The 25,728-nt window shown below is 42.6% G+C and overlaps 1 protein-coding gene across 1 annotated transcript in view; it reads right to left on the bottom strand.

Moving 5' to 3' along the window:
• LOC139406072 (diacylglycerol kinase beta) overlaps positions 1–25,728 on the bottom strand; it is a 154,788-nt gene that overhangs the window by 48,739 nt on the left and 80,321 nt on the right. The window contains exons 17-21 of the mRNA XM_071148539.1: positions 24,028–24,102; positions 10,283–10,368; positions 10,097–10,186; positions 7,976–8,136; positions 1,324–1,388 (exon numbers count right to left, since the gene is read on the bottom strand). Coding sequence (XP_071004640.1) covers positions 1,324–1,388; positions 7,976–8,136; positions 10,097–10,186; positions 10,283–10,368; positions 24,028–24,102 — 477 coding nt within the window. The remainder of the gene's footprint in view (positions 1–1,323; positions 1,389–7,975; positions 8,137–10,096; positions 10,187–10,282; positions 10,369–24,027; positions 24,103–25,728) is intronic.

The raw sequence follows: 25,728 nt of genomic DNA, 5'->3' as shown, positions 1-25,728 counted from the left end.
CACTGCACTATTACTGCATAAAACAGTTAAATCAACAACAAGCTCTCACACTGCAGAATTAGACATTTATCCACATTCCTCCAAATGTCAAATTTCAAAGTTGCTCCAAATGTCAAACTTCTGTGTTTTTGACACCCTGGGTTGACTCTTCCTACTCAGTATTATTCCGTTTCTCCAAAAGTCAAATTTCTAAGTTGCTTCAAACGTCAAATTTAGAAGGTTGAGGGTTAATGTTTTGGATGGGGTTAAAACATGAAATTTAGGCACTCATTCCAAATGGTTAAGGTAACGGTTAAGATTTGGGATAGGGTTAAAACAAATAACAACAAAAATCTTCTGATCCACATCTCCCTAGCAAAACTCAAGCCTACTTGATGGTAATAGCGCTCACTGTTGCCCCTAGTGTCCGGTTTTGAAGGCACTTCCCGCTGAAGCCACTCTTGAGCGATCTGCCTGCAATATTATTGCATAAATCTGACTGATCACTACAGTACAAAAAAAGGGCTTGCAATTTCAACCTATCATCACACATTTAATAAAAAAACATTTTTAAGTAGGCAAGTCAGTTAAGAACAAATTATTATTTAGAATGATGGCCTACCGGGGAACAGTGGGACAGGCCTTGTTCAGGGGCAGAACGACAGATATCTTTTACCTTGTCAGCTCAGCACCTTCGGGTACTGGCTCAACGCTCTAACCACTAGGCTACCTGGCTCCCCACATTTACTGCATAATATTGTTCAATCAAGCCACAAGTTAACAAATGTTTTCCTTCGTCAGACAATTTGTGACAAATTGGACAATATCTTTGCATATTACCATGCAAAATGTCAGAAATGCCTCAGTAAAATAAAATATTTTTACAAATTGTGTACAAACCGGTGTGCATAACTACTTCCATAAATGTTTGACCCATGTACAAAATTTCACAGCCATTGCATCAGAACAGGACTCAAAATGGTAGTAAGGACCGGCCAGCCAGCCAGCTAGTCAGTTAGCATAGACACTGTACTTTGGCTGCATGGATCCCTTCTTTATGTCACAAAATCAGCTAGCTAGTTTCCATTACCATCATAGACAGAAGCCAGGCAATGCCAATCTATTGATGTCACTAAGCAGGCAGGGTTTTTCCTGACCATTGATTATTCATTTATTCTAATATGCTATAGGTTTTCCCAGCATGGAGGGACTCAATCTGGTTGATGGAAGTTGAGAGCAGCTAATGAGTAGTGACCATTCACTGTGTCAGTAGCAGCTTGAGACAATACAGGGACACCAATACATCTTAAGTTAAGTGAAACAAAGTCTATATCAATCTCTCACCTGCTGTTGAATTTCTCTGGGTGCTTCTCTCTCATCAAGTGGAAGCGATGAGCGATGGACGCATCCTATAGTGGGAGACATAGAGCAGTTATAAGCTACTACTGGGGCATCACCTTTGTGCTTGTGATCCTGTGCCTATGTGATCCTAGGACTGCGCTGGGGATGATAACAGGGTTAAAAAGTCACCACCTATCCCCATGCCCTGCCTACCCCCTGTGTTGTATGTTTGACCCCAGCCCTGGATGACCTCTGGGGGTAGGGGGTCAACGTAATCAGTCAAATGGCTCCAACACTAGGAATGACCCCACTTATAAATATGGGGTATGGGTGTGTGTGTTCTCCAGAGCCCGTCTTAGCTCTGCCATGACCTGAGGCCTGAGGGCAGGGTGATCTCACTCATATTAGTATTGTGTGGTGGACAGAGCCCAGAATGAGAGATGGTGACTTTGTACTGTAGGATAAAAAGCATCACGCTGGATGAATAAGTGATTTTACTAGATGGGGAGGAGAGGTTATCTGGTAATGGACAGGCAGAGAAGATGGGGTATGGAGGAAATGGTCAATGCGGCGATGGACGTCATGTCCTGAAAGATAGACAGCTGGCTTCCTACCAGTTGTGGTGATGGTGATGATGGTGGCTATGAGAATAGTTACTAGACTGCAATGAAGATGGCAATTATTTTTGGCATTTTGATCTGCTCATAGAAATAAATGGACAACGAACCTTTGGAAAGGCCATCAGGTCAAACCTATTCTCAACAATGGAAAAAAGTATTGGCGACATTGCTGAAATTGAAACTAGAGCACATTCTGCTAACACAAAGAATGATTAAAGCAAAGACAGAATGTCAAAAGAGAGAGAGAGAAGTGGAAGAAGAGAGAGATAGAGAGAGAATGAGATATTGCCAGAGAAAAGACAAGGGAGAGATCCAGAGAGCAATAGAGAGAGAGAGTGAGAGAGAAAGTCATAGAGAATGAAGGAGGGAATAATTGACAAATCAGACCTGTCATTGTAACAGATCTGCTCCTATATTTAGACTGGAGGCAGGCAGGCAGTCGAATGCTGACTGGCAGGCAGCTCAACACTACCACATCCTGCAGTCAGCAGGTCTCTCTCTCTCACTCTCCCCTCTCTCCCTCCTTCCCTTTCCTTTCCCACCACATGGGACAGAAGGAGGAAGTGGGACCAGACCCCTGCGTGCCAGCCACTGCCCTAGGGACCAGAGTTCAGGTCGCCATTCAGCCTGGCACAGGTCATGGCACTAATAGGAAACGGACCTGGAGCCCTACAGAGAGGGCATTGGTTGGATTCCTGCCCGCCTGTGCAGGTGTTTCAGCGGTCGCCAGAGAGGAGACCGGAAAAGATTGGAAGGTTGGGGGTAAGGCACGCCGAATCACCCTCACCCTGTCACCCTCCCCCCACTATCCTTTGGAACCTGTGTCATCTCCAGGGCTCTCCCTCCATCAAACTTAACACATGTCCCACAACATCATCAACTAGTGGGTCCCAAAATAGCTCTGCACCTGCCCACTTGGTCAGGCTCTTTGGCTGTGAATATGGGATGCATTTAAACTGGAACCTGGGGGGACAGGTGTTATTGGAGGTCTGGATGAAAACCACACACCATACGCCAAATACTAGGCATAGTGATTAGAACATAGGTGGATGCAGGGAGTTGGTTTGTTGTTAACCTCTGGGCCTTGAGCCATGTTTAAAAAAGGGAGGGAGAGAGGTGGGAAAGAAATCATGACATTTGTTTTTATTGAAGGACTGCATGTCCTGTATCTAGGGCAATACCTTAATGTGACTCGCAGTGTCACAGTATCACAACAGCCTCCGAAAAAACACAACAAATAGCAACTATATGTGACACTGGATTGTGTCCAGTGCTCCTAGAGCAAGCACCGGCCAGTAGCCTATACTGTCCCCAAATACTGTCACTGTAAATATGTGACATTTGCTATCCACCATAGTTGACTCTGTGTGACGAAGGTTGTTTTGATCTTGCCATTTGATGTTTGGCACATGGTGGGGGCGGGAGGGAGGATGGGGAGTGGACAAACAAACAAATCACTCGCTGGAAAATAAATGTCACCTCAGAACCATTTCTATCACAGCCCCCAGATAGAGGTAGAAATAGGTTGCTTTTTCAACCCATTTTGGTTGGTGCCCTTTCGGGAACATCAAAGTGTGATCTGGGGAAAAGTGGGTGTCACCCCTATCTCCCCCCTCTCAACCCTCACCTCTATCCCCCCCTCTCAACCCTCACCCCTATCTCCCCCCTGTCAACCCTCACCCCTACCTCCCCCCGTCAACCCTCACCCCATTCTGCAGCACTGGGACATACTTCAAAGCCATCCATCCAGTCCAGTCACCCATTGGTTAGGGGCATCACACTCTGCAATTTGACAAATACAGCTCTACAAAACTGTTATTGGTTGGTTTCCTGGACACAGATTAAGCCAAGGCTTGGACTAAATTCTAAATTGAGAATTTCCATTGAAATTGCTTTTGAATAAGATAAATTAGGATGGTCAAACGGAACCGGAGCTCTAGATCTGAATGCCCATACAGGGTCATAGTGAGCTTATTGTAGCAAGCTGCTGTGCCACTGTGCCTGTGTGGAGTCCATCTGTGCCCCTGTCATCATAGCTGTAGGTAGCAGGTGCTAACGCTAACGCTGGGGACCTGTTCCTGAGAGAATTGTGTTTTTATGTAAGCAATGCATTCTGCTTATATACAGTATCTTTGTGTGTTTGTGTGTGTGTGTGTGTATGTGTGTGTGTGTGTGTGTGTGTGTGTGTGTGTGTGTGTGTGTGTGTGCGTGTGTGTGTGTGTGCGAAAGGGAGACAAATATTTTGTGTGAATATGTGGGTTCATTTTGTAAAAGGGTTTATACTGTATCTTTGTGTATGATGTGTACAGTACCTATGATGTGTATCTGTGTGAGTGCATGTGTGTTCCGACAGACATAGAGAAGAGTACGGGGTGGGGGGGTTGTTTCCCTCCCTATCTTTAAGACCCAGCCAGGTGTCACTCAGCACTGTCATTCATTACCGCGGTAACCTGGTCTGAACCTGGCAGACGCTAACTTCCTGTCACTGATACTTCCCCTGACCTTTGGTGTTGCCAGCACTACTCCTCCCCCTGCACCTCTCTCTCTCCCATCTTTATCCCCCCAGTCTAACCTTCACTTCCCTCTACCCTCCCTAGAGGCCTGGCCTGGCTGTCCCCTGAGCAAGCACTACACACCCTGCTGTCAACACACAGGACAGGTCACTGTGGATTGGATCCACAGACCACAGAGTAACACGGTGGGTAAGTAGCAGTAGCTAACACATAGCTAGAGAGCCAGAGAGCATTACATGGTAGAAGGGTCAGAGCCAGTCCCAGGCAATCTCCACTTCTCATAGCTAGGCATAGAGCCACGCTTGGAGAGCAGATAGCTTGTTGATGGCAGGACCCGTTTCATCGTTCTCTCGCACCCTGGAGAGATCGGCTTCCTCAAGCTAAGGGGCTGGGGTGAGGAAGGGGTGAGGTGGCTTCTTTAATGGCTGCTGACATGGTGTGATTTCCCTCTCACTAATTCCTCACACAGATTATTTTTAGGGTGAGGGTTGGGAACGGGATCACTCAGGGTGCAGGGATGCAATACATTATAGGAGTATATGGAGTGCCTAATACATACAGTACTGTAAAGGCACGGCAGGGAGGGAAGTCTTGGGGATTTCCGTGGGGATGTGAGACTGAAGTGGGGCTGAATTGTTTGAATTACAGGGGTTTTAAGAGGGCAAGGCAAGGTAGGGAAGGAAGGAAGGAAGTCTTGGAATGCAATATGGGGATGTGGTATTGAAGTGAGGCTCAGGATTTGGGGTTGAAACCCAAGGCGCCTGCCATATGTACATGTAGACTCCTCTCCCATCTGATCAGTGTGTTAGGGTTACAGTAATGACTGAGGGTTAATGTTAATGTAGTGTCTGTATGGTGAAATAGATCCAGAATGGCTGACATGAAGCCATCTTGTCAAAGAGTTGGTTTCCTGTAGACACGCTTCAGTCATTGTATCCAGACTAAAGTTTGACAGTGACCAGAGAAGGATTTTATATGAAGCTCTTCTCAATATGGATTTATGGTTGACTCTTCTTAGGATGTATGTTGTATGATTTTGTTAGATTTTATTTGTTATTTAATATGATCAAGTTTTAGTGTGTACTTAGTGCAGAGCACTGATGCCCAAAAGCAATACAAAGTAATCTGAGGCAGGGAACAAATTAGCAATACCACAAAACACATCTTTATCTCTAGCCTAGAGCATTATCTTAGTGACAGTCAATATGGCTACCACGTCATCCTCAATTAACTCACTGCAACAAGAAACAGATGACAGTTGAGATTCGAAAATTGGCCTTGAGAGCGCCAACGCCATGGCAACCCAATCCCTGTCCCGGGAGGGGAAGGTCTGTGACTGTGATGGCAGGAAGTGATGCCCCAATATGGATATGGACATTGAACCTGATTCGGGGCTGCTAATGATTACATCATGATACGGCGTGAGTCATCGCGCTAGCGCTCGTTTGCTCAGGTGTCATTGGTGCACAGATATGCAGCCATCTGTCCATGGCAACTGAAGCCATGGAGATGAGATCTGTTGCCCTGTTACAGGGCCATGCCATGCCGCATTAGATCAGGGCAGAGAGCTAGGACTAGCCTACAGCAGACCAAAAGTGCCATCAACAACATGGGAATGGCATTGGGCATAGTGGATTACATAAACACAGAATCCTTCGAAGGGATCAGTTTGAGCTTAAAAGGTCCTCTCAGGAACACAGAATTGAGATATATTTGAATGTAAATGGACTGTAAATCACTGTTATATCATCAATAACAGTTTTAAATGTAGCCAGCACTTCTTTAGAAATGGTGTACAGCCAGGGTAAATGCTTGACAGTGGCTGCAACCAAAGTTTGGACCATCCTGGCACTGGCACTACCACCCACCCGGCCCACATCTGAATCCCACAGAGAGGGCATTGTCCCCTGGCCACCCCCTAGCCTTCATCCTCTGGCCCTTCTGACACAGGCATTACACAGTGGAGAAAGACCCATTGTCTAGATAGAAAGGTCAGAGGGTTGGTCGTTTGCTAATAACATCCACATTCTAATTAAACCATTTTGTCTTTCCATTCGATCAGCAATATGCTGAAAATTATGAGACAAAGTACTGATCCCAGTCAACTGCTTTCAATATTGTCATTGTTGGCAATACAGGACAAACATACAGTATATGGGTCCAGCAAGCTAAGGTGTACTCATAGCACAGCAGTAACAGGATGGTAGATTCATGTGTTTGGCAGAAACCTGCTGAATATGTGGCAGGCTTGGGACCAGTGGGAGGCCGGGTTGCATAACATCACAATAGTGCCTCGTATCCCTGCCAAGTTCGCCCCTTCCTCCCTCATCCTTGTCCTACCTGTGATTGGTACATAATATGTCTGAACCAATCAAACTTCGGCTAAGTCTCACTGTCTACTCCTGGCTGTTTGTGTATTTTTAGGCTTCCCTGCAAAGGAAAATAAAGAGAGGAAAGACCATAAAAGGGATTGCTTTCTCAAATGAGGTGCTGCAGGCACCTTACTGTTAAGCAACCATAGATTTGATAACAGAGATATAAAACATCCATCTGAAGTGTCGACAACTGAGACAGCACCCATTTGACCTTGTCCTTCTGGTCCCTCTAGTCTAATACGTTTGAGGCATGCCCATGGTAATTTGTTTTGAACAGTGGGACCGTGAGGAGAGCGATAAATGGTTGCTAAGCAACAGGGACCAGGGCGATGCTGGTTCCTTCCCATTAAAAGGGGAAATACAGTAATTAACCTGCCTGAGAGGCTTAAAAACCTCAGGGGATTCTGCAAATTGTTTAACTCCTGCTGGGATAGGCAATCCCATACTGTGGCATAGTACTGAGCCTATGTCCCAAAAGCGAAATTGCCACGGGGGATAGGGGGACATGTGGACTGGGTATAAGGTAGTCGAAGTCCGACTATAATACAACTCAGTCTTCATCTTTTATGGATTCCTAATACTTGCCTTGAAATACCTTCATAAAAGATGGTGAAGAATTGTCCTTCCACGTATCCTTCCACTTATACTGAGTTTTCAAAATACCCATGTACCCCTCAAAATACCCATGTACCCCTCAAAATACCCATGTACCCCTCAAAATACCCATGTACCCCTCAAAATAGGCATAATAAGTCATGTCGTACTGTGTAGAATTGTAGGAAATTTGTTTTAAAATGTCAAAGCAATTCTGGGGAAGGACCACCGGAACCCCTGTCTACTGTGTCCCCCCCCCCCCCCCCCCCCCCCCCAATATCTACACCACAATTTGACCATTGCTATGTCCTGCTTATGGTTTGAACTAAATATGGAGAGCCAGGCATGTAGGATTGTGTGTCTGTTTTAAGGATAAGAATTTGAGGGTGAAAATTGGTTCTGCATGTCAACGAACATTTCCTGGTGAAACGAATAACTATAGCGTGTGTGTGTGTGTGTGTGTGTGTATGTGAGTGTGTGTGTGCATGCATGTATGGATGTCTGTTTACGTGTGTAGTGTGTCTATGTGTAGAGGTGTGTGCTGCTCTCGCACCACTCCGATGGAGAAGTAGTTGTTGACGATGCTGTTGGGGACAGGGTCTCCCTTCTCCTCCTTGTCAACAGGGACGATGTCGATGTTCCATCGGTCCAGAACCATCTCTGTGCTGTGCTCTATGTCCCGCAGGAACTTCAGAAGGCTGCCTCCTTCATAACCTACAGGAAAGGAGATAGAGACAGGTGAGAAGTCAGACATAGGACGCAACGAGATAAAGCCATCAAAGCCATCACACACACTAAGGTCACCCACACTCTCAGACCCGGGCTCTCAGACCAACTTTTATAAATGCAAGTAGGTCTAGTATTCATCAAGTTGCATAGTGCTTTCGGTATTTAATTTAATGTGAGGTCAGAGGCCTTCGATTCCTAGAAGCAAGCAAAGAGAAAAAGGAAATGGTTTCAAGGGAGTACATCTGAAAAGACCCACAGCCCTCTCCTCCTGCGTGTCTCCAGAGGACTAAGAAGTCATCACACAGTGAATGACAAAACAGCCTAATGGTATAAGTGTACACAGTAAAGTCCTCATTGTGGCCTTATGTCCCAGAGGGGATGAAGAGGAGCAAGTAAGTAAGTCCAATGCCAGGAAATAGAACTCCAACCAACTGACGGGCTTCTCTGAGAGAGTGTTGGTAAACAGTATGAGCCTACACAATAGAGCCATCATTACACTGTGCCATGGGATAGAACCCCATCTCAGGCTCCGGTAACCAGGTCCTCTGTGTCTGAGACCCAGTGGGTCTGAACCACAATGACTCTGATGATGATTGTGCTCAGTGCTGCTGAGAGGTGGGCCGTTAGTGTTATATCACTGGCTGTCATGGGGGTGTGAGCGTATAATGAGGACCCATCACACTGAGAACACCAGGGGACTCTGCCACTTACGTCCTGAGAGCCGGGGCCAACGTGTGATGACACATGTTCCCCCCTCCTGTGCTACTAACACATGATGACTTAAGGGAAAGGAAAACTATTGCTACCTCCCTCTCTAAACAAGGCGCATGGGGAGCTCCAGGGTTTTGAAGAGGGCGTCACGCTGAAACACGTTCGTTGTAATAATAAAGAAACATCTGAAATCTACTTCTACTATTTGTCCTCCAGGAGAGGCTGAATATTCTCCTATCTCCTAGCCAGGGGCCATGTGTGATGACACTTGTTCCCCCTCATGTGATCTCCAACAGTCTGAGCTCACACTTATACCAAATCACAGAGGGAGAAAGCAATGAGGATGTAATGTAACAAGTCAATTAGCATACTTCATACCCTGAATATTAAACAAACAATTCACAGACTACTTATACTCATTCATGTTTGCAAAAGCATACAAGTATATTCTAATACCCATGACACACACAGGCTAACATACAGCCCAATCCTGCCTCATATAGTTACAACAGGCCTATACCATCTGTCATATAACATCTACCACTTAATAGGAGACCAATAGGAAATTGTATCACCAAACACAATTTTGATGATTGGTTTACTGTGCTAGGAATTAAAAAGCATGTGCAATATGTTTCCACAAAGACCGCTCTCACACACAGCTACCGCTCTCACACACAGTCACTCACAGCTACTGTCTAATACTGTACAGCTGTACATCTGGTCAGAAAAATTCAAAGAATCCAGCTGCTTTTTAAATGATTTTTCAGAGAACATAATGTATTCAACTTGTGCTTGGTCAAAAAGCCCCTGGGAACTATCTGTCTATTTAGTTTACAAGCATCATAACATTATATGCCTGCCGCCTGGCTAAAGTGCTCTGCTGGCCTCTACAAGCCAGGGTCAGGTCAAGCAGTCAGTCATAATCAGGGTCACAACTATTGGCCCCAAAACAGGCCCAGCCAATAAGCAAACAGGGATTATATAAGAACTCTGCTTTGCATTATATAGCACTTTCATATAAGGTCTATGAGGATTTGTTAGGGATCACAAGGACACAACAGGAGCATTGTGAGGATATTGGGGAAAATAATGCTGACTGAAGCTTTCAGTGAGCAGGAAAAAGTAAAACAAGACTCTCACTGCGTTCGATGTACACACACACACACACACACACACACACACACACACACACACACACACACACACACACACACACACACACACTCCTCACCTCCGCCCCAGCGTAGGCATCTTGCCAGGTCGTTCCCTGTGCCCAGAGGGAGGATGGCCACAGGGGGATCTCTGGTGAAGTTGGCCTTGTCTGCAGATGGACAGATAACAATAAGATAATGATTACAATTCTGGTGGATTGCATCACATGAGTACATGAGTTTAATCCAATAGAATTGAGACACACCAATACAGTCTAAGATCCATCCCACTGTCCCATCCCCTCCACATGCCAGCACCCGGAAATCAGGGACATCATGGAAGAAGTTGAGCCTGGAAGACATAAATACATAAATATGTAAATACACACGCACACACACAGTCACGGAGAGAAAGAGAGATAGGAAGAAAGCAAGAGACCAATGCATTAATGTGGCTGGTGTCCAGCCTTACAGAGTGTCTGGGTCACCTTCAAAGCAACCTTGAATCTGGGCCAGGACAAAGGTGTTTTCATGTGCCCCCAAAAAACAGCTGCAGTGCAAACATCACAAACACCCTGTGTGTGTGTGTGTGTGTGTGTGTGTGTGTGTGTGTGTGTGTGTGTGTGTGTGTGTGTGTGTGTGTGTGTGTGTGTGTGTGTGTGTGCATAAGTGTGCTTCTGTGTCCACAATCCACAAAGTGTGCGGCTGTAGTCCACAATCATCTCCAAGACAAAGGAGATGATTGTGGACTACAGGATAAAGAGGACCAAGCACGCCCCCATTCTCATTGACAGGGCTGTAGTGGAACATGTTGAGAGCTCCACATCACCAACAAACTAACTTGATCCAAGCACACCAAGACAGTCGTGAAGAGGGTACAACAAAACCTATTCCCCCTCAGAAGACTGAAAATATTTGGCATGGGTCCTCAGATCCTCAAAAGGTTCTACAGCTGCACCATTGAGAGCATCAAATCAAATCACTGCCTGCTATGGCAACTGCTCGGCCTTTGACCGCAAGGCACTACAGAGGGTGGGTGTACGGCCCAGTATATCACTGGGGCCAAGCTTCCTGCCAGGTGGTCAGAGGAAGGCCCTAAAAATGGTCAAAGACTCCAGCCACCCTAGTCATAGACTGTTCTCTCTGCTACCACACAGCAAACCGTCACTTTAATAACTCTACCTACATGTACATATTACCTCAACTAACTGGTGCCCCCGCACATTGACTCTGTACCGGTACCCCCCTGTTTATAGTCTCGCTATTGTTATTTTACTGCTGCTCTTTAATTACTTGTTACTTTTATTTCTTATTCATATTTTTTTTAAACTGCATTGTTGGTTAGGGGCTCATAAGTAAGCATTTCACTGTAAGGTGAAACAACCTGTTGTATTCGGCACCTGTGACTATTAAAATTGGATTTGATTTCTGTGTATCACTGACATGGTGGTTGACAACAGTGCGACAGACTGCCCTCTCTCCTGGTAGTTGAAGTGAACTGCACTCTCCCTTAGTGACGCACAACACAAGCATGCCAGCACTCCAGGGAAATCTGTAGGTACAGCACCGAGCTGCGTATGTATCACATTTAACAAAACATTTGCACATCAACATTAAACATTAATATCCTTTAACCTCACCACATGAGGCTTGACAAATCGTGACAATGTTTTATGCATGTGGGCTTAGTTGGAGAAAGCGCATCAACAACGGGGCCAAACGACCATCTGCATTAGGATGGAGACATCACTCTTAATCAACACAAAACAACTAATTGTATTCTCTAAACAAATCACTCAGCTTCAATCTGCCACTCGAAAAGCCTGGTGGTGACTGAGCCTGTTGCCATGGAGCCCATGGTAACGACACTGGAGAATTTGTCTGGGTCTATATTAACCCCGTGTCTGCTATGCTATATAGCCAGACAACATTAGGCCTGTCTTTGGCTGTACGCATTAAGATATGTATCCATAATGTCCTGACAAATATACATTTGGACAGTGTACAAATTAGGTCAGCTTGGGCTGGTTTACAACTCTACATACAGTATTGAGATATGTATCTATCCACACTGTCCTGACAAATATGCCTTTGTAAGTGATGCAAGGATGACCAACAATGGAGGAGTTATACAAGAGACGAGGAGAGAATGAAGATAGCAACTTATTTGTCATGACATCAGATTGATCCACCACGCTGGCATGTATTGATGACATTAAAAGAAAAGGAAAATTCTCAAACTCTGGAAGCTCAGATGCAATAATTTATTCAACAGCAAGCTGTCTTCATCAGGGTTTATTGATGACATGACATGTGCAGAGGCCCAGCAGGTAATTACAATAAAGCATGGCTAAACTTCACCCACGACTCCTGTGTGTTCCCTAACAAACCCACGCATAACATTAGCTAACAACAAAATAGGTTAACACATATGATGAGTAAAGCTATCAAGAGCCAGACTAATGGCTAATGGCTAATCCAAATAAAAGTCCTACATAACAATCACACAACAGCAGTCTCACACTATAATATGTTTTCCATGTAAGGATACCCCGTAACCACCCAGACTGCTATGTGAATAGTGGATTATCTTCCTTATAACCTCCAACCCTCATCAATATTAAACTCTCAAAGATTGTTGACATTCATTGGACTGCGCCTTACACTCGAATGTCAATAAAACAGCATATGAACAAACAGCATTTAAAGTTATTGATATTTATAGTTTTAGAATCCTATATGACCCATCCTATAGAACTTTATCCTATAAGATTTTATAGAATTCCATAGGACACAAATAAGATTGGTTCCAAAATATGATATGATTGAATCAGCAGCGCAACATAAACTGAACTTTCAAAACACATTTCCAATATTCTACGTACTTCTATGTGTGCTATTTCTATGCTTCCCAGTCTTAAGTTTTGTTTTTGCATCCTTTACTTTCAGTTTTGTACAATATTTCTGATTATGGAAAACATATTTCACAGCGGTTTAGATTTTACAATTACTCTTTACACTATGCTCGTTTTCCATGATCCTATTCCACTTTAACTTTGAATGCCAGGGCTCTCATGAAGTGTTTGCATTTGTATTGATGTCAGAGTTATTGGTAGGCTACTAATGACCATCAGCGTTATCAGAGCACAGTTTTGGAGAAGGCTACTGGAATTTGACTGCGGTCATGACTCCTGACTGCTGGTGTAGCGGTAATAGGGCCACTGTAACAGCCCTACACCCAAGTGATAAAACCTCACAAAGGTGGAGAACTCCAACTCGCTGCAGCACAGATATCACCAATCGTCATGCCCCTGAACAATGCCCAAGAAGCCTCCAGACCCCTAGTGGAGTGAGCACCCACACCGCTAGGCAACCTTTGTCCTTTGCTGTCATATGCCTCCACAATCCAATGAGAAAGACACTGTTTAGAGAATGCCCTACCCCAAACTGGATTAGAGAAAGAAAAAGTTGTCACAAACGAGGATATCCTTGGTCCTATCCATATACGTGCGTAATGCGCGCACCGGACACAGGCCATGCAACCTCTGTTGTTCACTGGAAGCAAACCGAGGATGTGAGAAAGGAAATAAGACATAGGCATAACCTTGGGAGCAAAAGCTGCTTTAAGACCTACCGTCACTTTGGAGTTGCCAGGCGCAAACTCCAAACAGGAAGGGTGTACTGATGCGTGGAGATCCCCAACGTGCTTGGGTGATGCCAAAGCCATGAGCAGGACAGGCTTGTAGGAAAATACCTTCAGGTCCACAGAGTCCAATGGTTCAAACGGAGCGTCCAGGACCAAAGCCAGGTCCCAGGTCGGTGCCGTAGGCTTTGACAGTGGTCTGAGCCAACGCATGCCTTTAGGGAACATCACCACCAGAAGATGAGACCCTGGGGTAGAGCTATCAATCCCTACATGACACGTCAAGATGGCTACCATAATAACCTTCAATGTGGAAAAAGAAAAGGCCTGTTCAAAAAGCTCTTGCAAGAACATAACAATGTCCACCAAAGATCTTTGAAAAGGACAAACTCCTTTAACCTGACATCAACCCTCAAACGCACCACTTATATGTATACAACCCTCTCATATAGGGGGCACATGCTGTCAAAATTCAACCTTTCAGGGACCAAACCCACAGATTCCATATCTGCGTTTGTGGGTGCCAAACTCAATAGATCCCAACGGCATGGAATCCTCCATGAGTCCGGGAACCAGGGTTGTCGGGGCCAACAGGGAGCAACCAGAATAAAAATACCCTGCTGTTGGACCCTCTCCACGGTAGGCTGAATCAGGTCCATCGGAGGAAACTCATAGAGCAGGGCCCACAGACACTGATACGCCAAAGCATTTATTCCCAACCAGACCAAGAAACTGAATGCATTGAGCCGGAGTCAAGCAACTTTTCTTGTTATTCACTATGAACCCCAGAGACTGAATATGGGAAACTAGCATGGTAGTGTGGCGCTCCACCTGTTCTCTCGACTCCGCTACTACCAGCCAATCATCCAGACAGGCCAATACTCTGATCCCATGGCACGGTGCCAAAGCCGCCTCCACCACCATAGAAAAGGTGCGGGGTCGATAGGGAGAGCCCGAAAGGCAGGACCAGAAACGTGTAGGCCACATCCTCAAAATGAAATCTCAGAAACTTTCTGTGGGGAGGATGTACAGTATAGCCACATCTTTCAGATCTATGGACGTGAACCAATCACTGGGACGCACCGACTGCAATAGCCAGCAAAGTGTCAGCATTTTGAACATGCAAACCTTGAGGTGGTTGTATAAAACACACAAGTCCAGGATGGGATGCAACGTTCCATCGCTCTTAGGAAGTAAGAAGTACCAGCTGCACCAACCGCTCTGTACTTCTGACACGGGCACCACCTGAATAGCCTGTTGTTGAAGGTGAGAGGAAATCTCCTGACTAGCGACAAAGACAGGCGCTAGGACCTCGGAGACCATTGACGTAATGACACCACGAAAAGGAGGAGGATGAACTGCAGACCGTACCCTTTTGTCACCGTCCTCTTTACCCATGGTGAAACTGCGCACGCCCGCCACTGGACGGAGCACACTGCCAGTCTCCCATACATTATCTCCTGAATGGGCAGAGTGCCACCCTGAGGATTGGGGTAATTTGTTTTTTATGCCATCCTTGTTTTCATATCTACCACTCTTGACAACCGTGTCTGAATGTGAGAAAGGAACTGTGTTTATTTTGGTGTGAAAAGGAGAGCTGATTCCTATTTTTGTTTCTCCTTGAAACGGGCCGGTAAGGATTACATAACAGAGCCAAATAACCTTATCCAAATACAGTGCCTTTGGAAAGTATTCAGACCACTTGATTTTTTCCACATTTTGTTACGTTACAGCCTTATTCTAAAATATATGATTCCACCCCCCCCCCCCCCCCCCCCCCCCCCATCAATCTACACACAATACCCCATAATGACAAAGCAAAAACTAGATGTTTAGACATTTTTTCGAATAAAAAAAAAAAATTGGAAATATAACATTTACATAAGTAATGTGGAGGGTCTTGGCACAACTATTTTCAGGTCTCTCCAAGTCTCTTTCAGGTCTCTCCAGAGATGTTTCGATCAGGTTCAAGTATGGGCTCTGGCTGGGCCACTCAAGGACATTCATAGACTGGTCCCGAAGCCCCTCCTGCATTGTCTTGGCTGTGTGCTTAGGGTCATTGTACTGGTTTTCATCAAGGATCTCTCTGTACTTTGTTCCGTTCATCTTTCCCTCGATCCTGACTAGTCTCCCAGTCCCTGCCTCCACCATGCTTCACCGTAGGGAAGGTTCCAGGTTTTCTCCAGACGTAACGCTTGGCATTCAGGCTAAATAGTTCAATCTTGGTTTCATCAGACCAGAGAATCTTGTTTCTCATGGTCTGAGAGTCCTTTAGGTGCCTTTTGGCAAACTCCAAGCGGGCTGCCATGTGCCTTTTACTGAAGAGTGGCTTCTGTAAAGGCCTGATTGGTGGAGTGCTTCAGAGATGGTTGTCCTTCTGGAAGTTTCTCCCATCTCCACAGAGTAACTCTAGAGCTCTGTCAGAGTGACCATTGGGTTCTTGGTCACCTCCCTGACCAAATCCCTTCTCCCCCGATTGCTCAATTTTGGCCAGGTAGCCAGCTCTAGGAAGAGTCTTGGTAGTTCCAAACATCTTCCATTTAAGAATGATGGAGGTTCACTGTGTTCTTGGGGACCTTCAATGCTGCACCTTCAGAAAGCTTTCACACCCCTTGACTTTTTCCACATTTTGTTGTGTTACAGCCTAAAATGTAGATTTTGTGTCACTGGCCTACACACAATACCCCATAATGTCATAGTGGAATTCTGTTTTTTTACATTCTTACAAATTAATTGAATATTAAAAGCTGAAATGTCTTGAGTCAATAAGCATTCAACCCTTTGTTTTGGCAAATCTAAATAAATGTATATTTATATTTAACAAGTCACCTAATAAATTGCATGGACTCACTCTGTGTGCAATCATAGTATTTTCAATTATTTTTTAATGACTATCTCATCTCTGTACCCACACATACAATTATTTGTAAGGTCCCTCAGTCGTGCAATGAATTTTAAACACAGATTCAACCACAAAGACCAGGAAGGTTTTCCAATGCCTCTCAAAGAAGGGCACCTATTGGAAGATGGGTATTTTTTAAAGCAGACATTGAATATCCCTTTGAGACAGGTGAAGTTATTAATTACACTTTGGATGGTGTATCAATACACCCAGTCACTACAAAGATTCAGGCGTCCTTCCTAACTCCATTGCCGGAGAGGAAGGAAACTGCTCAGGGATTTCCCTTTGAGGCCAAAGGTGTCTTTAAGACAGTTACAGAGTTTAATGGCTGTGACAGGAGATGGATCAATCAACACTGTAGTTATTCCAAAATACTAACCTAAATGAAAGAGTAAAAAGAAGGAAGCTTGTACAGAATAAAAATATTCCAAAACATGCATACTGTTTAACTAAAGTAAAATTGCAAAAACATGTCCTGAATACAAAGCGTTATGTTTGGCGCAAATCCAACAACAACACATTACTGAATACCACTCTTCATATTTTCAAGCATGATGGTGGCTGCATCATGTAAAGTGTATGTTTGTCCTCGGCAAGTTCTAGAGAGTTTTTTTAGGATGAAAAGAAACGGAATAGAGCTATGGAGTGGCCTAGTTACAGTTTAGACTTAAATCGTATTGAAAATGTATGGCAAGACTTGAAAATGTCTGTCTAGCAATGGTCAACAACCAACTTGATAGAGCTTAAATAATAATACAAAAAATTCAAATATTGCACAATCTAGGTGTGCAAAGCTCTTAGAGACTTACCCAAAAAGAATCACAGCTGTAATCACTTCCAACGGCGATTCTAACATGAATTGTCTCAGGGGGTTGAATACTTATGTAGTCAATTCATTTAATTTTTATTCCACTTTGACATTAGAGTATTTTGTGTGTATCGATGACAAAAAATGACAATGAAATCCATATCAATCCCACCTTGTAAGAAAACTAAATGAAAACTTTCTGAAGGCACTGTATATAGCAAGACACGGTAAAGTCCAATCTTCTTCTGAAGAGTACAAATTAGGCTGTTTGAGAAGGTTTGAATTTCAAGCAACCTGCATACACATTGTACAATAGACCGACATAGCTACTGTAGTAGATCCATGTTGTGTACTGGAAAATCTTGGTAGACCATGGGTGTCGGCATTGTGGTGCTCATGTGGATTTCCTTTCTTTTTCGGCCAATCCCTACTCCTCACTTAAAACATATTTGTTTGTTTTTAATTTCCATGGTTTTTACACCGGAAGGTGATTATACAAAATTATACAACATTTCCACATGCAAAAGGTGTCTTTCGAAAATTTAAGTTGAGCTTCAAATTATGTAAAAAAAATAAAAATATAAAAAAAGACGTGTTTAGTCACACATAATTTAATTTAAGGCCCGGTTTCCCAAAAAATATCTTAAGACAAAGTTCATCGTTAAAACCTTTGTTAAATCTTCAGCTGTTTCCTAAAACCACCGTTACTAAAGTTACTAAACCACATAGCATATCATTACAGCAGTATGTACCGGTATGTTAGCTAGCTACCTAATGTTAGTTGGCTACTAATACATCGAACTTGCCAGTATATTAACTATATTGTATCAAACTAACTACCCAACGTTTATTGACTTGATTATTCCCGTCATTCATAGTTTAGCTAAGTGGTATAGTCATTGTGCGTTTTTAATGGACATTTGGGTACCTTCGTAAATTCGCTGTGGCTATCTACTCCAATTTTAGAGCACTCTTATCTGAGTGTACTTGTGCAAGAATGCAGAATAACTGATGAATTTACGAATACTCAACAATTGGTCAAGTTGCACTTCCTAAGGCTTCCACTAGATGTCAACCGTCGTTAGAAACTTGTTTGAGGCTTCAACGTTGTAGTGGAGCCGAATGAGAGGGGAATGAGTCAGGTGTCTGGCAGAGTGCCACAGGCTGGTCACGCGCATTTCACATGAGAGGGAGCTGCGTTCCTTTGCTTTTCTGAAGACAAAGGAATTCTCTGGTTGGAACCTTATTGATGATTTATGTTTAAAAAAATCCTAAAGATTGACTCCATACATCGTTTGACATGTTTCTAAAGGACTGTAATGGAACTTTTTGACATTTCGTCTGCAACTAGTGAACGCGCTTCGTGAGTTTTGATTTGTTTACCAAACGCGCTAACAAAAGTAGCTATTTGGACATAAATGATGGACATTATCGAACAAATCAAACATTTATTGTGGAACTAGGATTCCTGGAAGTGCATTCTGATGAAGATCATCAAAGGCAAGTGAATATTTATTATGTTATTTCTAACTTCTGTTGCCTCCAACATGGCGGATATATATAAATGTTTTCTGAGCGCCGTTCTCAGATTATTGCATGTTTTGCTTTTTCCGTAAAGCTTTTTTGAAATCTGACACAGCGGTTGCATTAAGGAGAAGTATATCTACAATTCCATGTCTAACACTTGTATTTTCTTCAACATTTATGATGAGTATTTCTGTAAACTGATGTGGCTATGCAAAATCACTGGATGTTTTTGGAACTACTAAACGTAACGCGCAAATGTAAACTCCGATTTTTTTATATAAATATGAACTTTATCGAACAAAACAGATATGTATTGTGTAACATGAAGTCCTATGAGAGTCATATGATGAAGATCATAAAAGGTAAGTGATTCATTTTATCTCTATTTGTGCTTTTTGTGACTCCTATCTTTGGCTGGAAAAATGGCTGTGTGTGGCTTGGTGGTGACCTAACATAATCATTTGTGGAGCTTTCGCTGTAAAGCCTTTTTGAAATCAGACTGTGGCTGGATTAACGAGTTGTATCTTTAAAATGGTGTAAAATACTTGTATGCTTGAGGAATTTTAATTATGAGATTTTTGTTGTTTTGAATTTGGCGCCCTGCACTTTCACTGGCTGTTGTCATATCGATCCCGTTAACGTAAACATACCAGTTTATGTAAGTGACTCTCAAAGTACTGATAAGTTTGCCGAGTGAGCATTTGGAAAGAAATCCCTGCAAATATCTGTGGGAGTTCCCCCAGAACCCTGTCCAGTTTATTACTTGTTACTTCTCACTAAAGGGACCTATGGAGGATGTCTTTTGGACCTCTTTTTATGGTCCTGTCCGGACCGGACACCTTTTTTTGGTGTGGTCTTGATTTCGACGTCCACAGACGTGACTCTCGAAAACGTTTTCCCAAAGTTGTTGACTATGAACTTTACTTAGCTAGCTATGCTTTATGGAAGAATGTAGCTAGCTAGGAGATATTGTCAATGTTGAGTTGTGGTCTACGATCTATACAGTTATGCAACAGTCTCGTTGGCTAGTAGCTAACTGGCTAGCTATAATAGCAGCCAAGGACATAGCTATATTTGTGCTCTGGTTTAGTTTACACCAATGACTTCAGTCATATAAAAACCTTCTATAGCAAAATATAGCTACCTCCTTTGCTTGTAGCTTGCTTCTCATTCCTACAATGCAGTGCCTTTTTCTGTCCCCAGGAATTATCAGATCTTATTTAGTGTAAAATTTGAATTCCAAAAGGCTTTAAATATAAGGTCAGGTGTCCTTTACCTTAAAAACACCAAAAATATGGATCCTGAAAGGGAATTCTATGCATTTTAAACACTTGATAGTGGATGTAAGCGGTTTTGCCATGTCCCCTGGTGTTAATTATCAACTTCCACAAGAAATATTAGCCATAAAATAATTAAATGATTAAAATCTTTCTTCATTATTTTATAGTCCTACATAAAGTCTCTTTCATCAATAACATTTTTTTCTCATGATTATTGCATTTATTATTATTTTATACTTTATGTGTGTCCCTGATATCACTTTCTACACTTTTAGTTTGCTGTAATTCTCCATTTAAGAAAACAACCCTTTCCTACAATGACACCAATTATTATTTAGTGGGAAAACTATGGTGTAAAGCCAAAAATATATATAAACATTCAGTTGTATCTATTTGTCCATGTTTCATGTTTTTAGTCTGTATATATACACACACACACTACTGTTCAAAAGTTTGGGGTCACTTTAAAGAAAAGCACATTTATTGTCAATTAAAATAACATCAGATTGATCAGAAAGACAGTGTAGACAATGTTAATGTTGTAAATGACTATTGTAGCTGGAAACGGCTGAGTGATTTTTAATGGAATATCTACATATGTGTACAGAGGCCCATTATCAGCAACCATCCCTCCTGTGTTCCAATGGCACGTTGTGTTAGCTAATCCAAGTTTATCATTTTAAAAGGCTAATTGGTCATTAGAAAACCCTTTTGCAATTATGCTAGCACAGCTGAAAATAGTTGTCCTGATTAAAGAAGCAATAAAACTGGCCTTCTTTAGACTATTTGAGTATCTGGAGTGTCAGCATTTGTGGGTTCGATTACAGTCTCAAAATGGCTAGAAACAAAGCACTTTCTTCTGAAACTTGTCAGTCTATTGTTGTTCTGAGAAATTAAGGTTATTCCATGCGAGAAATTGCCAAGAAACTGAAGATCTCGTACAACACTGTGTACTACTCCCTTCACAGAACAGCTCAAACTGGCCCTAACCAGAATAGAAAAGAGGAGTGGGAGGTCCCAGCGCACAACTGAGCAAGAGGACAAGTACATTAGAGTGTCTAGTTTGAGAAACAGATGCTTCACAAGTCCTCAACTGGCAGCTTCATTAAATAATACCCGCAAAACACCAGTCTCAACGTCAGCAGTGAAGAGGCGACTCTGGGATGCTGGCCTTCTAGGCAGAGTTGCAAAGAAAAAGCTATATCTGGCCAATAAAAAGAAAAGATTGAGATGGGCAAAATAACACAGACACTGACAGAGGAACTCTGCCTAGAATGCCAGCATCCATGAGTCACCTTTTCACTGTTGACATTGATACTGGTGTTTTGCGTTATGACAATTGGGTACTTTTTCTTTTTCTTTTTTTAGAACTGAGATTCAGCTGAAAAGATATTAGCATTGTCAGAAATGCTACAAAAAAGTAGCACATCTTTGGTTCTCTATTGGCACATGAGAGCAGTAAATTATACATGTAATTAAAGCTGTTGCCCTTACGAACGTATTCAGTCCGAAAGGTGGCATGTCTAATGGTCACTTTATGGATGCTGTAATCTTGCTCTTATCCAACACCTAGATATTGAGCTAGGTCAGGACAAGAAATTGTATTTTTTCTTAATGCTAAAGACCCCGTTAAAAATCTAGTATTTTGTTCTCGGTAATACAAATCAAGTTGATTTTGCCAAGTTATGTCGACATTGGTGTCATATTGGCTTAAATATGATAGTAGGGAGATTTGAATTTAACATTGAGCTTCAATTAATCCCTACTATATAATGTTACACAGAGTGACCGACTGCGTGTTTTACTACCCCATACATACACCATCATCAGTTTCATCACTGCTCTCGTTATGACAGGCAGTGCAACTTATCACAAATAATTATACAACTACCACAATAATGGCATTACATCATGTTCATTTAACCTGGACTGTCCTGATGCCCTGTCCATTATCTACTAGTGGTCATCTTCGGGAGAGAAGTGCGTCACTGTAGTTTGTCTCTCCTCCTACAATGGGCTATTGAGAGAGAGAGCAGCCCTAGTCGTGACAGCAGAGGGAGGAGTGGGGGAGGCAGGGATAGAATAGGTTGGCCGCTCTCAGAGAAAGGATTCATGTCTATTGATGTTCTATAGGGCATTTCTCCTGAATGAACTGTTCCATATTGCACAACTCAGGTACAAGGTGTCCCTCTGGCTAGGATGATACGCACATCAGGTGTGTGTTTGTGTGTCAAGTGGGTGAAGTATGCATGTGTGTGTGTGTGTGTGTGTGTGTGTGTGTGTGTGTGTGTGTGTGTGTGTGTGTGTGTGTGTGTGTGTGTGTGTGTGTGTGTGTGTGTGTGTGTGTGTGTGTGTGTGTGTGTGTGTGTGTGTGTGTGTGTGTGTGTGTGTGTGTGTGTGTTTGTGTGGAGAGGATCCGAAACGTTTTTTTACATGGACTTTGCATGTTGTTGTCTAGGTTTATGACAGTCATAAATACCTCTTCCCCCCTTTTTCCTCTCTCTACCCTACTGAGGATGGTGCATTCTGGTAATCCGACCAATGGAACATATGGTGGTGATGGTGCAGGTGGTCATCTGAGACATTCTCCTCAATGATAAGATGACATAAACTCTACAGTGGAAAGTCTACACATCAGAGTTATCGGATTCACATGGAATTGTTGTTCAATTTAAATGTTTGAATATGAAATTATTCGTGATGGGATGAAATGTGATCTTAGCTTCTAAAATGTGAGATTTGGGTTTTCATAAGATATGGCTCTGCTCAATCAGTGGCCCGCCCTGTGAAGGGACAAGGGCTATAAAACTTTTCAAACACGCCCTCCTCTCCCTTCCTATATAAGCCCTTGACGACAATATAACTTTCTGTTCCAATGACGTGAGGACGATGGTCCAATGTCAGAATGATTCAGATAATAACTACGCGTGAGCTTGGTTGCGAATGGTATGAACTTTGAACTCTTATTCACTACAGAAGTGATACCTCCTAGACGTTGAGTTAGCAACAGCGAGGGTTAGGAAGGAACAGACAGAGTATTCCGTCTATCACCCAACGACGTTGCTACAACGTATCCAATTGACAACCAGAGACATTCTTCAAAGGACATGGTTGGGCAACACGGCCTTCCATCTACCACCAACCTACTGAAGCGCAGCTCAGAGTAAATATTTACTGCATTTCCCTTTTCTGAATGGGCGTTAATTTAGAATGCATCAGGTACTGTATTTACGATTGCACAGCTTCGCCTTTGTTCCTGTCTTCCCGCACCTTCACTCAAACCCAGCCCCTTTTCTTTTGTGTAACAAGCTGTCATATCTGTTCCGCCCGCTAGGGACGTTTTACTTTATGATGTAATTTGTAATCAAGTTATGATTTAATTATGTGTATGGGTGATTCTGTGTGATTAGTTAGGTATTTAGTAAATAAATAACTAAACCCAATTTTGTATTGCTGATTCAAATTGTTAGCCAGGGTTCGTGCCGATAACCAAGAAATTACAACTTTCAGATGAGACTGAATTAAGATGAGGATTAATATTGACTGCTATTGATGTAAAATATTACTAGGTCTTTAAGAGTTTATTCGGAAGATAACAGGTCTATAAATATTATTTTGTGGTGCCCGACTCTCTAGTTAATTACACTTACATGATTAGCTCAATCAGGTGATATTAATTACGGAGAAATTATTTTATAGAATAGCATGTCATATCACTTAATCCGGCATAGCCAAAGACACAACAATGTTATAACAAACAAAAAAATATTTTTGTATAGATCCAATCATAGAGCAAGTGTTGCCTTGAGAAGTGGCACCATGGGACTGTGAGTGATGAGGGTGAGACTTACCCCACCATGGGTCCCTCTCGGTCTAGACTGTACACCTGTCTGGGGTTCAGCAGGTACTGGAACTTTCTCAATACCCTGCAGGAGACATAACAGCAGTATTAGAGTTACTGCACACACACACACAAACTGACAAACTCACAAACTGTCTGTGCACAAATGGAGCCAGAGAGAGACGGAAAGAGAGAGAGAGAGGTAATATTTCATGGATACAAAGACAGACATATAACATGTAAAGAAGCACCATCCAAATAGTACAAGTTTTACTTTAAAAGCACCGTCTACAGTAAATGTTCTGCTCCACAAATGGTCAATATCTCTATAGCTTACTGTGCCCAATGACACAGTAGTTTCCTGTAACCTTGAAAAGCGGGAGATGCATCAGAGGACTATTCTATTGAAGCCTCCACAGTGCTCTTCATGGAGCCTTGCACTGGTAATTGTGTTAGCTTCCGATACCCACACAGCACTTTGGTCAGAGTGAGAACAGAGGATGAAGAGGAGTGGGTAGAGGAGACAACGGAAAACCGACAGCTAGGTTAGAATGCGTCACGATGAACTAACCATTTGTCCTAGAATGCAACTCATACTATGTACAGTAGTGTGGCAGATTACTTGGGCAGTAAACGTGTTAGGATACTGTTATGAATGTGTCATAAAGAACACTTCAATTTAAGTGTTACCAAGTTCACCCAAAAAAGAGAAAATAGTAGAGATATACTACTTAATTTAAGAGAACTGTATGTCATTTAAAATGCTCATTTACAAAAACAAGACCAATTAGTGACACCAACATTTCCTTATTTACATCAAAGGGAGAAATAAATAGGCTTGCTTTTTGTACTCAGAGAGTAAATGCATATTTTTGTTATGAGAACACATCTATTAATAGAGAATAATTCTACCTTTAAGTGGTATTTAAGACTATGTTGCTATGGTGATGGTGTTTCTGAAGCCAAAATAGTGTCCTCACAGTGCTATGAAATGCATGGTGGGAGGACAGAGGAGAGAGAACTGAAACAGTGAACACATTCATTTACAGCCAGAATGGCACTTGGGACTTTAGGACTGTGTCGGAACAACGAAATGACCATAATTATTTACCAAATTTAAAATCCTCTGCAATTACAAAGCCTTAAAATTCTTGAATGTAGTCATTGTTGTTAGCTATGTTAGCTTCACATTATTTAGATTATATGATGAGTAGCTAGCCAAAGGTTTAGAACACTTTGGCAGTAGCATTACAGGACTCTATAAAACACATATTGCAGGAGTGTTTCAATCAGAGTGAATAATCTGAGACGTTCTATGTCAGCCATTCTCAACTGGTGGACAGCGGTCAGGATCCGGACCCAGAATGGGGTCAATACGGACCACGGGTCGTGACCAAAAAAATGAATATTATACAGGGCCTTCAAAAAGCATTTAGACCCCTTCCCTTTTTCCAAATTTTGTTACGTTACAGCCTTATTCTAAAATGGATTATATAAAAACAAATCCTCATCAATCTACACACAATACCCAATAATGACTAAGCGAAAACAGGTTAAGATATTTTAGCAAAAACAAAAACAGAAAAACCTTATTTACATAGCTACCCAGACCCTTTGCTATGAGACTCAAAATTGAGCTCAGGTGCATCCTGTTTCCATTGATCATCCTTGAGATGACTATACAACTTGATTGGAGTCCACCTGTGGTAAA

This window comes from Oncorhynchus clarkii, chromosome 3 (genome assembly GCF_045791955.1).
Source record: "Oncorhynchus clarkii lewisi isolate Uvic-CL-2024 chromosome 3, UVic_Ocla_1.0, whole genome shotgun sequence".
NCBI lineage: Eukaryota > Metazoa > Chordata > Actinopteri > Salmoniformes > Salmonidae > Oncorhynchus > Oncorhynchus clarkii.
Note: the sequence above shows the minus strand (reverse complement) of the source record. Positions and strands in the feature narration are given on the sequence as shown.